The sequence below is a fragment of the Perca fluviatilis genome, chromosome 10, assembly GCF_010015445.1.
Source record: "Perca fluviatilis chromosome 10, GENO_Pfluv_1.0, whole genome shotgun sequence".
Taxonomy (NCBI): domain Eukaryota; kingdom Metazoa; phylum Chordata; class Actinopteri; order Perciformes; family Percidae; genus Perca; species Perca fluviatilis.
The window spans coordinates 18,153,266-18,168,152 of NC_053121.1; the positions used below are offsets into that span (position 1 = coordinate 18,153,266).

The following is a 14,887-nucleotide window of genomic DNA, read 5'->3' on the forward strand; positions in this document are numbered from 1 at the left end:
ACACACACACACACACACACACACACACACACACACACACACACACACACACACACAAAAACTGTTCACAGACTGTTAATTCAAATTATTCCATTAGAAAGGAACTGATTGGGAAATACCTTTAATCTACAATATAACAAAAAAGGAACAACAAGGTGGTCTGCTGTATCATAAGGGTAAACTAATAAAATGAATAATTTCAATTTTATTAGTTAATGGTTATTTGCTAAGGGTATTGTTTTCACACAAAGGATAGTAAATGGGTAGAGATGGTTTAAACACTGGTTGAAAGTAGAAGTCAGACTGTTGATAAACTTCTGCACCAAGTAATTGTAATAAATCTTTCAGAAACTTTGTATGAAAATCCTCCAAGAAATGAGCTTCATTCACAAATGTTTTATGCACAAATCCGGGATTCGTAAATATTTTTTTATTATCCTGGCCTATAATGATTGGCTGCTCCCACCAATTTCTAGTGCCATGAAACACAAGATTAACTGCCTTGGTTATTGCAGCCTGGACCTTTTTTTTCTTTTCTTTTCTTTTTTACCATCGTCACTGCCGAGGAAACACTAGCATGCATTTTCTGGCATCCATCTCGGCCACTATTGTTTCTGTTTCTTTAGTCGTGCCTTTTTTTGCTTCTTGGGCCATGCTTCTCTCTTCTCACTTCACCGCTTTCTCCATGATACACCTCTAGGCAAATGTATTTACTTATGTAGAGAAATGGGGGCGTGGTAATATGCTGATTGCAAATAGCGGGCATGCGCCTGTCCATTAAAGAGTGATTTTGATTCACTAACATATGCACAATGATAAGAACAAAACTGGCCGGTGCATGTGTCATGAATCCGGCAGTAATTTTCCGTGTGCACTTTTTTTTTTGTGCACAAAGTGAATGAGGCTCTGTCTCTTTCAGGGCCAGCAGATAGACGTTTCTTGATAACAACTCATCACAGCCAAATCACAAAAACAATCTTGGAAATGCTTCCACTATTATTACTGCTGCACCAGTTACCGCTATTGCTGTGGAAAATTGGGGACTTTAATCCAAAAACTGTAAGCATTTCAAAAGCTAAAAGTGACAACATCAATTTTGCTCACTGACCACCAGCTACGACCAGACAAGAGAAGTAGGCTTCTTGAAAACCGCTTATGTCAGTGTATGGCACTTACTCAACCGTAATATTAACTGTTTAAGTGTGTGTCATCTTCCTCTTTCCACACTGAATAAAAATGTGGGATTAGCCTACATTTTGTGTGTGTGTGTGTGTGTGTGTGTGTGTGTGTGTGTGTGTGTGTGTGTGTGTGTGAAAATATTTTCACTTACAGTATTTGTTACAGGTGAGAGCTGATGTTTATATGTCTGATGATGATAAACTCAGATGTATAACAGCAGATACAATGTGAGCTATTTGCATATCACAAGAATTCCAGTTTAGATGTAGACATGACTAGTATTGATTTCCTTCCTGATTTTCAAAAAAGGGAAGTTGAAACTTCACCACCCATTTTGGAGTGTGTTATCCTCACTTAGGACATTGTTATACAATAGCCTACACATATGCGTGGTCTTTGTTATTTTTTCCTCTCCATCCTGACCCAAGGTGAGTCAATATTCAGCACTTTTCTTGTATCTGTAGAGTGTGTGTGTGTGTGTGTGTGTGTGTGTGTGTGTGTGTGTGTGTGTGTGTGTGTGTGTGTGTGTGTGTGTGTGTGTGTGTGTGTGTGTGTGTGTGTGTGTGTATAAGAGTGGTGACGCATCTGCGTGCATGTGTGGATGCCTTCGTGGGCTTCACATTTGTTCATTACAAATACAATCTGCATCACACATCCAGTTTGATCAGTTGCTGTCCTCCACAGTGTCTTCCAGCACCCTCAAAGTCATTGGCGTCTTGGGGCACAATGTCACTTTGCCCTGTACATATGACAGCCTAACTCACGGCGTCCTGAGTTTCTGTTGGGGACGAGGGGTGGTGCCCAGGTCCCAATGCTCCAGCACCATCCTCTCCTCACAGGATGGGGCTGTGCCTTTCAGGCAGTCCCCCAGGTACCAGCTGTTGGGCAGGGTGACAGACGGAGATGTGTCGCTGACCATCCTGGATGCTCAGTGGAGTGATGCTGGTGTGTACGGCTGCAGGATCGAGATCCCCGGGTGGTTTAATGACAAAAAGGTCAACACACACCTGGTCATGGAGGAAGGTAATACTAAAAAAAAAAATCATGTAGATTGTTTATGAACTCTATGATCCAGCCTTAAGGTATTTTGTTTTTGCCAGCCCCTGTGGAACAACCCGTTACCCAGGACTGGGCACCGGCCTCTGGTGGTGAGCAATCACCTTTTGAATAAATAAATAATGTTAAAAAGTGGTGATGCTAATCAAAATCATCTTCTTTTCAAATCTAAATGGCTTTTTAGCAGCTGGTTTATTAGCTATGTTTGTTATTCAGGAATAAAACATGATTTAGTTAATTTATCATTTTAAGCATAAACTGTATTTTATACATGGTATTAACTGACGGTTTAACTTCTTGCAGACATATTGACAACATTTGTAACTAACAATGTAGAAGTTGGTGAAGTAATTGGAATCGCAACATTGGAATCGCATAACACAACGGAGGTATGTGTTATGCAGATATATATATATATACACACACACACACACCAATCAGTTTTCATTGTAGTGTATATTTATGGCACATATTTTCTACCATGTTATAGGAAGAATTCAAAGCCTTCCTGGAAGTGGGAAACATTAGCAGGATGGCAGCTATTTTCTTCTTCATCATAATCATAATCCTCGTCTTTGTTTTCCGTAAGTGTGGAATGGATTATAGTTTGTTACTCATGCCATTTAGATTGATTTTACACATTAAACATTGGCGTATATTGAGCCATTAAAGTCACAGAGTGGGTCTTCCTCTTATAGACTGAAGAAATACAAACATTAAATTATATTCTCAAACAGGGAGGAGATTTCTGCCGAAGAGGACACTTCAACATCTCAACACCTCAACTGCTGAGAACATTTATGAAGTATTATGAAGCGTCACAGTTTTGGATGGGATGGTCAACTAAGGAGTCTATAAGAAACTGCTTGCTGAATGTTTCATGTGCTGATTCTATCCACCTCCTCAGCTTTAGAGGCAAACCTTTTGAACCCATTTCCACAGTAAGCAGCTTACAGGATCCTTCTATTCTCAGATAGCTCTGAATAAGGCAAATGTGTGTCATATGTGGCTGAGAAAATGCAAAAATATCCTGCAGAATAATTAATATGCGATTTGTCGGCTTTTCATGACAAAATTGATCTCGCAGCCCTGAAAAGCATATAGGTGGTTTATACTTGTGGGCACAATGCCACCTATTGGACTTAATGCATTATTATCAAAATATTGGCGAAGATTCCACAATGAATATACTGTACACTCAATCAAATGTGTCTTCCTGCTCTCTTTTGAACAAAGTCAGATCTAATATCTGAATTGTGTATTATTTGTTAAAATATTTGCAAATCCACAATGCATGCTGTTCTCAATCCTAACTCTCAGGTCTGAATAAATTGTATTTGGGTTCATTTTATGCTGAAATTGATCGATGGCTCAATTTCACAGTAAGATTTCTTTGTGAGGTGAAAGAAATTTGGTTTCTTCAACGTCGTAAGATTTTTATGTAATACGAGGAGTCACTCTTAAAAACTCAAATGTTTTTTTTATGTAAAACAAGATCACATTATATCTGTTTGTCTTCAAATAACATCATCACTAAGGTCTATCTCTCTGCAGAAGACGCACAAAATGAAGCCATGTTTGGAAAACAAGAATTTTCTTTTAGGGTGATTTTGTCCTTTTTTTTGGCATTCAGCAAGACAGCCCAAAATAAAAATGAGCTTTTGAAATAAAAATAAAAACTCATCAGATCTAAATGCATCAATTGTTTTATTCGCATAGTTTTTATATGAAGTGATAAAACACAGCACATTCCATTTCATTTTAATGTTTAACAGACTTTTCAAAGTGATTGGCTGTATCAATTTTCAATGTTATCGACACATTTAAAATTGTTGGTCACCCAGAATGATTCAGCATTGGAGTTGTCGCAGCAGGTTTTACTTCCAAAAATAAATATCAAGTCAAATCAACTTTATTGTCAATTCTCTCAAAATGTGAAAAAATGTGCCAGACATCCAGAGGAATCGAAAATGCGTTTCTCTCCGACCCACGATGCAATACGTGTAAAAAAATATATATGATATCCGATATCAATTTTAATTATTCATAGTACAACACATAACACATTTAAAATGTTTGAAAAACAGGTGGTAATGTACTCTGTTGTACAAAACTGAAACCTGTGTTGTGTCCCTAAAGTCTAATATAGTATAAAAAACAATATTGTCATATTGTATGTGATCAACTTTTTGTGATTATGTGCACATGTGGGATTACTTTAAGGCTGGAAGAGAGTAGTGTGTAAAAGTAAAATTTTCTTATTTTCTGACATAAATGTGCATATTTTAATATACAGTATATATATATATACAGTATATATGGCACATATATTTCCTGGCCGCCTCCAGGAACATATTTCCTGAAAAGGGCAAGATGTGCCAAAACACAAAAATAACAATTTGTAATTTGCATTTACTGTGGGAGTGGGTTAAGGCTGGAAGCAAAAAATGGTGTAAAGCAATATTGCAGTTTTCAACATAAAATATATATTTGAATATACTACATATTTATGCCACATACATGAGTCTATGTGCCAATTCAAATTGTTGACAGTCCGTTAAGATAAGGTTTATTTTCATTGCAGGAAATATTCAAAGCCTTTCTGGAAGTGGAACATGACAGGTTGGCAGCTATTTTCTTTTTCACCATAATCATAATCCTCGTCCTTACTTTCCATAAGTACGGAATGGATTATAGTTTGTGACTCGTGTACCATTCAGATTCATTTTACACATTAAAAGTGTTCTTTCGTCTATTTTAGAGTTCTTACTGATTGATTTTGCAGAGTGTAATTCACATCCAATGCCAAACATTCTGTACCAACACAGGACGTACAGTGCCTTTTATTTAGTGTGTGTGGATGGTTGTAGGGCAGTAGGTTATTTCATCCTATTTGAATCCAACATATACTGTATGTTTTTAACCCCTTTTACCATAACCACAACCTTTCCCTAACCTTAACCAAGTGTTTTAGTTACCTAACCTTAACCATAGGCTAGCCATTATCTATTTGCCATGACTACAATACCATACACTGTACTTAACTATACCAGTAACTGTGCACAGATGACATAGAAATAGTTAGCATTGAAAATTAAAGACTTTGTTAATGAATATAATACAGTTATACAGAATTGTGTAATAGTATTGTTTGTCTGGTGCTACGGCTGCTCCTTTACAGTAAACTCAGAATATCACTTATTCTTACAATATATTACACTATTTGGATTTTTTTTTTTAAATCAGTGACAAGATTTCTGCTGAAGGATTCATCTCAACATGCTGAGAACAGTTATGAGTGCATAGAAGCTTAAGTGAGGAACTCTATCTGTCGTAACATTTGTTGACTTAAATAATGTTCCTTTGCCTTAAGTCCATTTTATAGTCGTGCGTAAAAAATCAACGGCGTAGCCCTGCAGACGCCTCTGCGTCTACGCCGGACCCTACGCCGTAGCCTGACGTGCACCTCTCGAAAAATGTAACTACAAATGTAACTACATGTCGCTCGGCCGTGGCTTGGTAGTGTTGCATTTCCCCCAGCTCATTTCCTGGTTCTCCTTCTCCATAAACAACGTGAAATCAAGGAGAGGGATAACTTTTTCTGCTACAGATTTACCACCTTGGTCAGACAAACACATGGGAGACACTTTGTTTCTCTCACTATGACTCTAGAGTCGGTACTCGCTCCAAAGCTAATCGCCGTCACTCTCTCACTTCTCCCTCGCTCTATCACCCACTCCTCACACACACACACACACACACGCCGGCTCGACGCACACACCAGCGCATAAGTATAAACATCAGGCCACTTATGTAGGCTACGGCGAGAGCTCTGCGTGGAGCCTACGCACAACTGTAAAACGGCCTTTAGAGGAGAGATCTTCAACAAGGGGTCCGGGATCCCTAGGGGTCCTCAGAGTTACTGCAGGGGAGCCACCACATTCTTAATGTTTTTTGAAAGTTTTTTTATTTTTTTATTTAAAATGTCTTAACATCAATCCAATATATTATTAGCAAATATAATGATAGGCGTAACTGGCCTATAGGTAAGGTAATCACTAAGAGACCTATTCACTGATACAGTTCATCCCAAATGATTCACTGTGCCATATGTATGTTTAACACTGAAACATGATTTATAAAATCATGCCAACAATTATTATTTTAATAGCACTAAAAAGGTATGTATAGAGGCTTTAGGCTGCCCTCCATGTTATTGTAGGTCCAGTTTTATATGCAACTTATTTTAAACAATTTGTAGTAGGGGGTCCCTGATCCGTATCTCTTCCAGTTAAGGGGTCCTTGGCTTAAAAAATGTCGAAGACCCCTGCCTTAGAGGGAAACCTATTGAACTCCCATTTGTCAATCAATATTAAAAAAGGAACCAAATTCTCAGCAGCAGCATACAGGGTTCCCACTATTCTCACAAAGGGCATGCGAGACTCAGAAAATGCAAAAATATCCTGCAGATTAATTAATTCCCTTTTCTTGTTTTTCTTTCCATTTTTCTTTTTCTTTTTTTCGTCAATGGAAGATTTAATCTCGCAGCATGAAGCAGCTTGTGGATGGTTTATACTTGTGGACGCAATGCCACCTACTGGATATAACACATTATCAAGATAATAGAGGTGAAGACTCCACTCTGAACACAGTGTGCACTCAGTGCACTGGTGTATTTTTCTGTAAGAATGATGAAGTGCTGTGGTCATACACACTATATGTTCAATATCACACTTTCAACACGTCTTTATGATCATATTTTTTGTTAAATATTTTTTAATTCAATCATCCCAAAAAGACAGAATTGTCTTTTCCATTTTGAGCTTGAAGAATCAACTGTGAGACCTGTTATGCAGAATTTCAGTCCATGTTCTCACACAAAAGAAAGTTGCGCTTCTTCTGCTGCAGTTCTGGTTTTCATGCAGATTTTATTTAAGAGTCAATTTAAATACTTGTTTTGTTCCTGTTTTGGTTGTGTATTTTTTCAATTAATTAGTGTAGCACTGCAAGCGAAATACAACAAATCAAGGCGGAAGACATCTTTTCTGGTTCATTGAGAGAAATGGGGCTGTCACAATGTTTACAGAAATTTCATGACTGATGTTTGATCATCCAATCTGTGGCAAGTCTGCATCTTATTGTTGCGGTTGTATGTAACTTTCTCTTTTATTTCTGTCTACTTTATGTGTGTACCCGAGTGCACATTTGCAATAGAGTTGGTGATGGATGGATGGATAAATAAAACAAAATATTACTAAATCTGTGATTCTGTGAATATTAAAGTTAACCTGCTTTCAATCCTACACATAATTACAATAATTAAAAGAATACAGCTTTGTTTTTTTAATATTGTAATAGTAGTACCAGCCACTTGTTTGTGGGAGTGATCAAAGAGGAAGTTCTGTGCTGGGTTACTAAACATCCAGCAGACTCCAGTGTTTACTCAGCAGTCTAAGAAGCATACAGAAGTCCATGGCCCTTGAGTAAACCAGACTTTCTTTTTCCATCAGTGTTATATTTCAGGACGATATGAGTTAAGATTTTTGGAAATGAAAAAGATTATCTTCAACCATTTTGTGTTCTTGCTCACATGAAGTTGGCTTCAGAGACTCTGAGCTATTTTGAATACCTTTTTAACAAATTAGTTTCCAGTGTCTACTTACTGCAGGATTTCTGTAGATGCAAAGCTGTTCAAATGTTTAAAACGTCTCAATGTCCTTCTGTCCCTATCACTACAAGGAATGAGAACCAACAACAGAAGCGAGGATGGTGTATTGATAACCTTGATTCTGTCTCTGTCTAATCATCGAAATGAAACAGTGTGCCACTTCTAGGATAAGGAACCAAAACCACAGAAAAGGAAACAGCTCTTTTCTACATTCCTCTTCTGCTAGCAGAAGTTGTTTGTGTGAGCATATCAAGGACGGCATCATGTGATTTGGAAGGATTTCAAAGCTGAAACCACACTGTGGTTTCCTTCAGTGTCACTCAGCAGGTGGACTAAATCCTTGGATTGCTTCTGAGACGAGACTAAAATGTTTCTTTTAGGCAGAAGACACCTCCTCCTCTTTTGTCTACTCCTAGGTAAGACGTGAGAATGATTTGCATTTTGATTTAATATACCCGGCCAAATATTCCTTGTTGCCAACGGGACTTTCTGCCTTTTTCAGGTTGTGTGACTGCAGAAAGCATCATAGCCACAGTGGGAGAGGATGTGACTTTGATATGCAACTATAATGCTAAGTACTACGGCAAGCTTTCTACGTGCTGGGGTCGAGGAGCCATCCCCAGCAGTGGCTGTGCCAATGAGGTGATCAAGTCAGACGGTACATCAGTGATCAGCAGACTGTCAGAGCGTTACCTATTCCGGGGTAATGTTGGTGAGGGTGACGTGTCGCTGACCATCAGGCAGGTTGAGGAGGGCGACTCTGGGACGTATGGCTGCCGTGTGGAAATACCAGGCTGGTTCAATGATCACAAACACCAGCTGACTCTGACGGTAGTTGCAGGTGAGACCCACAGGGAGACATTATAATCTCTAGGGGAAACAAAACATTAGTTTTTGTGAAAACTGAGTTAGTGGAATTTCCTGGCTATTCCCTGCTTGTTGGAAAAATTTCCTTCACATCTTCCCATAGACCCAAGCGATGAGGAGAAGCTGGAACAAGCAAGTTTAGCAAATTAAATGATGTTTTTTTTTATGTTCGGTTTTTATCTGTCTATAGATTAATCTACTAATTGTTTTATCACTATTTCACATTTAACTTTGTTTTATTTCATTTTAGTGCGCCCTAATGCCCTGAAGGTGGAGACAAGAGAGGTGAAGGAAAGAACTGTCACTGTTTGCTGGACTCCTGTGTTTGATGGTGGCAAGCCCATTACAGCCTACAGGATTGATCTAAAAAACAAACAGGGTGAGCACAAGAAAACTATCCCCAAAATCTTAATAAAATTTAGACATTTGGCAGCCAAAGATATCTATTAAACTATAATTTTGGAGTATGAAGTATGGACCTTATGTATGCATCCCTTTTGCATAGCATCCTGGGATACTGCAGTGACAACTGAAGTCTCAAATCCTGAACTGACTCAGCTGACTTTGGTGGATTTGCGTCCAGCCAAAACCTACAACCTTCGCATGTTTGCTATCAACAGTGTGGGCATGAGCGAGGCCAGCAATGTTCTGACAGTCACAACGAAAGAAGCAGGTAGTGTCTATTATTCAGTCTTTCAGATATAATTAGAATTATGCAGAACTAAAATAAAAAAAGTTGATGGATCACGGATGGCCTCTTTAAAATGTGTCTTCCCTGCAGCACCAGAGGGTCCTCCCCTGGATATGCAGCTGGAGGCCCTCACTCCTCACAGTATCAAAGTCACTTGGAAGGTAAAGTCACAGTTGTGAAACTTTATTTGCAGACACATTCAAAAAGATTGTCAAAAAATGTTTTGTTTTAATATTTGAAAAAAGCTACAGATACTTTATATGGCACACTCTTTGCCCAGGCTTTGATTGGACACAGTTGATCCTAAATGATATATCTAAAAAGAAAAAGACTGTTAAATATTTTACTGCTCTAAGAGTGTTTTTCTCTTGACCAGCCTCCGAGGCTCGATCAAAGAAACGGGGTTCTTCGGAGTTACAGCATTAGCTACAGAGAGTACGACCCCGCAGGCAGACAGTTCAAAAGGTGGCAGCACGTAAGTGCGACAGCCACACGAGAAGTAGAGAGCGTCATCCTGAGCAACCTGAAACCTTCTGCCAGATACGGCGTGATTATACAGGCCAAAACAAACGCAGGAATAGGACCGTCCTCGACTGCACCTCTCTGCTCCACTCTGGATGAGGGTAAGATGGGAAACGAAAAGATGAGAGGATATCAAAAATATGACTAAAAACATGAATATAATTATTATTCTCAAGGCAGTTTAATATTAAGTAATTTACAAAGTTTTAATTGTATTGTGTTTCAAGTTCACACAACTTCAACAGCATCCACTATTACGTCTGCTTCCACTGCTGCCATAATATGGATACACGACAATACAAGTTTGACTTCAGGTATGTGTTGTTGGGGGTTATTTATTAGCATCTTGACAACTATAGAAATAAATTAATTGATTATGACTGAAATGTGATTTACTTTACTCTGTCCCAAGTTCACACAACCTCAACAATTGAGACGTTTACTGCTGCCACAGTTTGGGGAGAAAGCACCACAAGTGTCACATCAGGAACTTCAATACTGAATTCAGGTTACTGTACGTCATATTTATTTTGGACATTACAAATTAACTTTATTTGAATGTATCCCAGTTAGATCACGTGAGTGCTATTATAGTGTCCCATATACTGTATGTAGATCCACTATTCACAGTAGAGCTGTGAATAATTGAGTTATTTGGCAGGGTATATTAAATCAAAATGCAAATCATTCTCATGTCTTATCTAGGAGTAGACAAAAGAGGAGATTGCAACACAGTGTGAGGCGTCTTATTTGTCTGTGCTGGACATGATCATCACAATCTGTCTTTCTGCAGAGGAAACATTAAACTGAGTTGTGTGAAAAAAAAACTGTTTATTTGCTAAATGTCTCCTAGTGCCCCCGGATCCCCCAGTGGTTGAGTTAAAAGAGGTCAAAGACAATACAATTTCCCTTTTATGGACTCCTGGGTTTGAAGGTGACAGCCCCATCACTGGCTATTACCTGGAGTGTAAAGCCGTTAACGGTATGAGAAAATAAATATTTGCCACTTCACTGTTATTCAACTGTGAAAGTTAAATTCCTATTGTCAATCCCTCTGGCATTTGGTGATATTATGTAAAATCTTTTTTCAATTTCTGTTTCTCCACAGCCTCGTGGGATTACAGAAAGACGGTTGTTGACTTTAGCTCCAATCAGACAGAGGCCACGATTATAGAGATAAATCCCTCCACATACAACATCCGCATGTTTGCTAAGAACAGTCTGGGCACCAGTAGAGCTAGCAATGTCCTCACCATCACCACTGGAGAAGCAGGTGTTGTGTTTCTTCATTCTGTTTATTTTAGTATTATTATTTAGTATTTATTTTGATTCTCACTGTCTCCATTGTATATTATTGTGGTACATCAGGCAGAACAGGATGCTGTGGGTTCAAGTTATGGCCTGTATTCACACTCAGCAAGGCAGCCCAAAAATATAAATGAATTCAATTTTATTATTTCCAAATGACAGTTCCTTAGAAAACAGGAAACACCTTAGGTAACCCGATATCTTCCCGGATTGGTTCTTTTGATAGATGTATTGTTTTTGCATGTTTAGCAATTTTCTGAAAGACAACACTTTCAAAACTTCCTCTTAGCTACTTTGTTTTGTGGGTGTCTGACAGGTCATCCGAGGGGTGACCTCCCTGCCACCATATCTACTGACACTCATGCTGCTGTAAGTATGAAACCAATGACAAAAACAAACAATGTGGATATTAACAATAAATCACAAGACTGTTTATAAGTTCATGTTAAAGGGTTCACTCACTCAACCCACAGAGAGGTAGCTGCAGGGCTTTAGCCTCTTGCAGCTCATTGTTTTGGTTTTACAGCCTTCACATTTACTGCATGTTTGAGTCTGAGACAATCCTCATCAGTGGTGGACATACCTGTCAAGTTTTGGATTTGAAAATAAGGGAAATTTTTCCGGCGCCCACCGCAAGCAGTCCCACCACCCCAACCAAGCTCCAGTATCCCTTACATTTTAAGACAGGTGTACAAGAAAGCTAAAATCCCCACTTGATGCAGAATGCTGAAAACATTTACAATTTATAACATTGCTTGTCTTTACATTTTATTTTCATTCCACACATTCTTTTCATTTCATATTGCTTTTCTTTTACAGTTTTTCTTTTCATTTCACATAACTTTTCTTTACTCTTTTAGTGAGTTATTGTACAAATATGTTGCAGACTTTGCATTCTTTAAGATTGTTTTGGAAGGAGTGTATTTGTGGGCTGGGCCAGAGTGGTTTACAGAGTGGTTTACATGAGAGTAGAGCGCAAACAGTTCTGTTGTCTAACGTCATCCTATTCTCTGTAACAATCTTTCGTACCATGCTAAACACCCTTTCTGAACTTGCATTGCTATGGGGAATGCATAGTAAAGCCTTCATAAGTTTTGGCAGCGCACCGTCTCTGTCGAAGCGTCCATCATCCGTCTCATCATCTGACCTCACACACTAAACTCGCGACAACTGCCACCTACAGTACCTGTAGTAGGCTACTGCAGGTGGCAGTTATCGCGAGGGTAGTGACAGAGCTCAGATTGGGTATTATTTTTTAATAACGCAGTTTAAAATACGGGAGATTTACGGGAAAATACTAATACAGGAGGACGGCGGGAAAGAAGGGTAAAATATGGGACTTTCCCGGCCAAAACGGGATACTTGACAGGTATGGAGGTGGAAGAACTCACTCAGTAATACAAACATACATACAAGTAAAGGTTCTGCATTCAAAATCTTACTTGAGTAAAAGTACAAAAGTATTAGCATCGAAATATACTTAAAGTACCTAAAGGCTCATTATAATTACTTTATACTGCTGGGCAGCTTAATCCATATTAATATGTCATTATCAATTAGTTGATTTGTATGTTGCCGAGTAACTGGTAACTAATGGTGTCAAATAAATGTAGTGGAGTAAAAAGTAAAATATTTCCCTCTGAAATGTAGTGGAGTAGAAGTAAAGTAGCGTAATATGTGGCTAGCTGCTGAACATAATTGAGCAACAAGCTAAAATAAATTGCGCTACTTTGTCTCAGGTGTAGGTAGAGGCCAAAACAGAGCTAAAATGAGAGTGATATTGGACTTAGATTCATGAGGTGGCCAGAAATGTGACTCCAAATGAATGCTCTGTATCCGCAGGATGTGAAAGTAGGCAATTGTTTGCTAACTCATCATTAGCCAAAAAAAAAAAAAAACATTAGCTGGTGACTTTTGAGGCTGTGAATCTGTAAGTCTGTTCTTATCTTCTGCCCCCTAGTGGCAGATATCTGTTTATGCCACTTTAATGCTCACAAGATAAGCAAAGATAGACCGTATCTCCAGTGAAGGTAAAGCTGAACTGTTATTAAATCCTGTCTGCTAGGCGAACATTGAGGAGAGTCATAGTGGTCACCTAGCCGCCATCGTGGTGCCAGTGGTGCTGTTGGTGTTGGTTGTTGCCATAGTAACCACATGGCAACTTCGACGTGAGTAGGCTATTCCTTTCATTGTAAACTAGACAAGTCCCACAGGATTTGCTTCATTAATTTGATCCTTACCCTCCTGCTCATATAGGAATAAAACTGAAAAAAGGCAGCCTGAACATGTGAGTGGTTTGCAGTATTTGTCACATTTGTATAGAGAATTAAGCCTCTTAAAATAACCGCAATTGCCTCTACTTGATTGAACAATAACTTTTTCTTGTGTGCAGGTGGCTGACCAATGGAGCGCCACGCTACAGAGGCTCTGAGTCACTACAAGAGCTGTAAAACTCTGAGTTACTCTACATTTGACCACGAGGCTAAAACTCACAAATAAGCAGTAAATTTTATGAAATTTGCATATATATATATATATATATATATATATATATATATATACACACATACACACATATACACATATACACACACATATATATATATATATATATATATATATATATGTATATGTGTGTGTATATGTATATGTGTGTGTATATGTGTGTGTGTGTGTGTGTGTGTGTGTGTGTGTGTGTGTGTGTATATGTTTATTATGTCATTGAAAAAAGAAACAGGATCTACTACAACTTCAACTGCTGTTGAACTAACCAAAAGAAAAAATAATCACTAATATCTAACTACTCACTAAATAAACTCTAATCACATAATGTATCTCATTTAAAAGGTTCATGTGATGTCTTGTGAAAAGTTATGCACAAATGTTTGTGTGTTATCCTACAAATGTCCATCAACACGAGTGATCAGTGCACTTGTACAAGCCCCTGCTGTGCAGAACCTGTTTAGGCAACAAAACGACTTGGTTGGGTTTAGGAAAAGATAGTGGTTTGGGTTAAAATGTTGACTTTTGGTTTTAAACGGGACAGAAACAGCGGTCACGTGGGTGAAATAAATCGACGATGACCTCCTCCCTATGCAGACTTTGTCTTTATACCACATCGTCTGACTTCCTCCTCAAGACAGCCCTGCACGTCCTGTCTCATGATTACTTGGGTTTCATATAAAATAAAGTAGTGCATTACTTTCCGTAGGTATAAGTGTGACCAGTGAATGAGACCAGCCTATATCACAACCCCAGCACGGTGTTGCTGAGATCTGCCTTCACTTCCAATATTTTTCTGTTGGAGCACCCTTTTATTAATTAATTTGTTTTTTGTTGTTTTCTCTCTTTCTAACAATAAATATGTTCTTTACACTTTTAGAACCATCAACAGGTCATTAAATGGCCCGTAATATTTTTTATGTGACTTTATGTGTAATGAAAAAATACCACCATCATTGCTATTTTTCTTTAGGCTATATAAACATCCAACGTCTTTGTTCATCAACATGTACTTTATTTTATTGGATGAAATATGTTTGATTGTGTCATGTAGAAAGTTAGCAGATTTACAGGTTACCAGCCACCAGCTGTAC

General features: G+C 38.4%; 2 protein-coding genes and 1 long non-coding RNA gene across 5 annotated transcripts in view; all 3 read left to right on the forward strand.

The window, feature by feature from the left end:
- Positions 1–4,145, forward strand: part of LOC120567062 (hepatitis A virus cellular receptor 1 homolog) — a 65,641-nt gene extending 61,496 nt beyond the window's left edge. Inside the window, exons 1-6 of one of the 2 annotated variants that reach the window (XM_039813856.1) lie at positions 1,469–1,607; positions 1,864–2,202; positions 2,280–2,327; positions 2,539–2,624; positions 2,726–2,819; positions 2,973–4,145. In XM_039813856.1, coding sequence (XP_039669790.1) covers positions 1,565–1,607; positions 1,864–2,202; positions 2,280–2,327; positions 2,539–2,624; positions 2,726–2,819; positions 2,973–3,049 — 687 coding nt within the window. In that variant the 5' untranslated portion in view covers positions 1,469–1,564 and the 3' untranslated portion in view covers positions 3,050–4,145. Of the gene's footprint in view, positions 1–1,468; positions 1,608–1,863; positions 2,203–2,279; positions 2,328–2,538; positions 2,625–2,725; positions 2,820–2,972 lie in introns of those variants that run through there. The other variant, XM_039813857.1, reaches the window with a different exon arrangement.
- A 373-nt stretch (positions 4,146–4,518) lies between these two features.
- Positions 4,519–7,494, forward strand: LOC120567064. Its single transcript, XR_005640514.1, has 2 exons — positions 4,519–4,857; positions 6,770–7,494. It is a non-coding gene; the product is annotated as an uncharacterized LOC120567064 (long non-coding RNA).
- Positions 7,495–8,077: 583 nt separating this feature from the next.
- LOC120567061 (Down syndrome cell adhesion molecule-like protein 1 homolog) lies at positions 8,078–13,836 on the forward strand. Of its 2 annotated transcripts, none has more exons than XM_039813854.1 (14): positions 8,078–8,319; positions 8,406–8,744; positions 9,021–9,149; positions 9,276–9,443; positions 9,552–9,622; positions 9,838–10,084; positions 10,211–10,297; positions 10,396–10,497; positions 10,837–10,965; positions 11,092–11,256; positions 11,608–11,660; positions 13,357–13,459; positions 13,548–13,578; positions 13,684–13,834. In XM_039813854.1, the coding sequence occupies exons 1-14, from the start codon at positions 8,271–8,273 to the stop codon at positions 13,739–13,741; spliced, it is 1,731 nt and encodes a 576-aa protein (XP_039669788.1). In that variant the 5' UTR covers positions 8,078–8,270; the 3' UTR covers positions 13,742–13,834. The 2 variants fall into 2 exon arrangements, with proteins under 2 accessions (XP_039669788.1, XP_039669789.1); XM_039813855.1 differs by having other exon boundaries at positions 8,122–8,319; positions 10,396–10,491; positions 13,684–13,836.
- Positions 13,837–14,887: the final 1,051 nt, after the last annotated feature.

Coding starts and splice junctions, on each gene's coding strand:
- LOC120567061 (XM_039813854.1), top strand. CDS start 8,271: ATGTTTCTTTTAGGCAGAAGACACCTCCTCCTCTTTTGTCTACTCCTA. Junction 9,444..9,551: donor AGTCACAACGAAAGAAGCAG/GTAGTGTCTATT, acceptor TCTTCCCTGCAG/CACCAGAGGGTCCTCCCCTG. Junction 9,623..9,837: donor GTATCAAAGTCACTTGGAAG/GTAAAGTCACAG, acceptor TCTCTTGACCAG/CCTCCGAGGCTCGATCAAAG.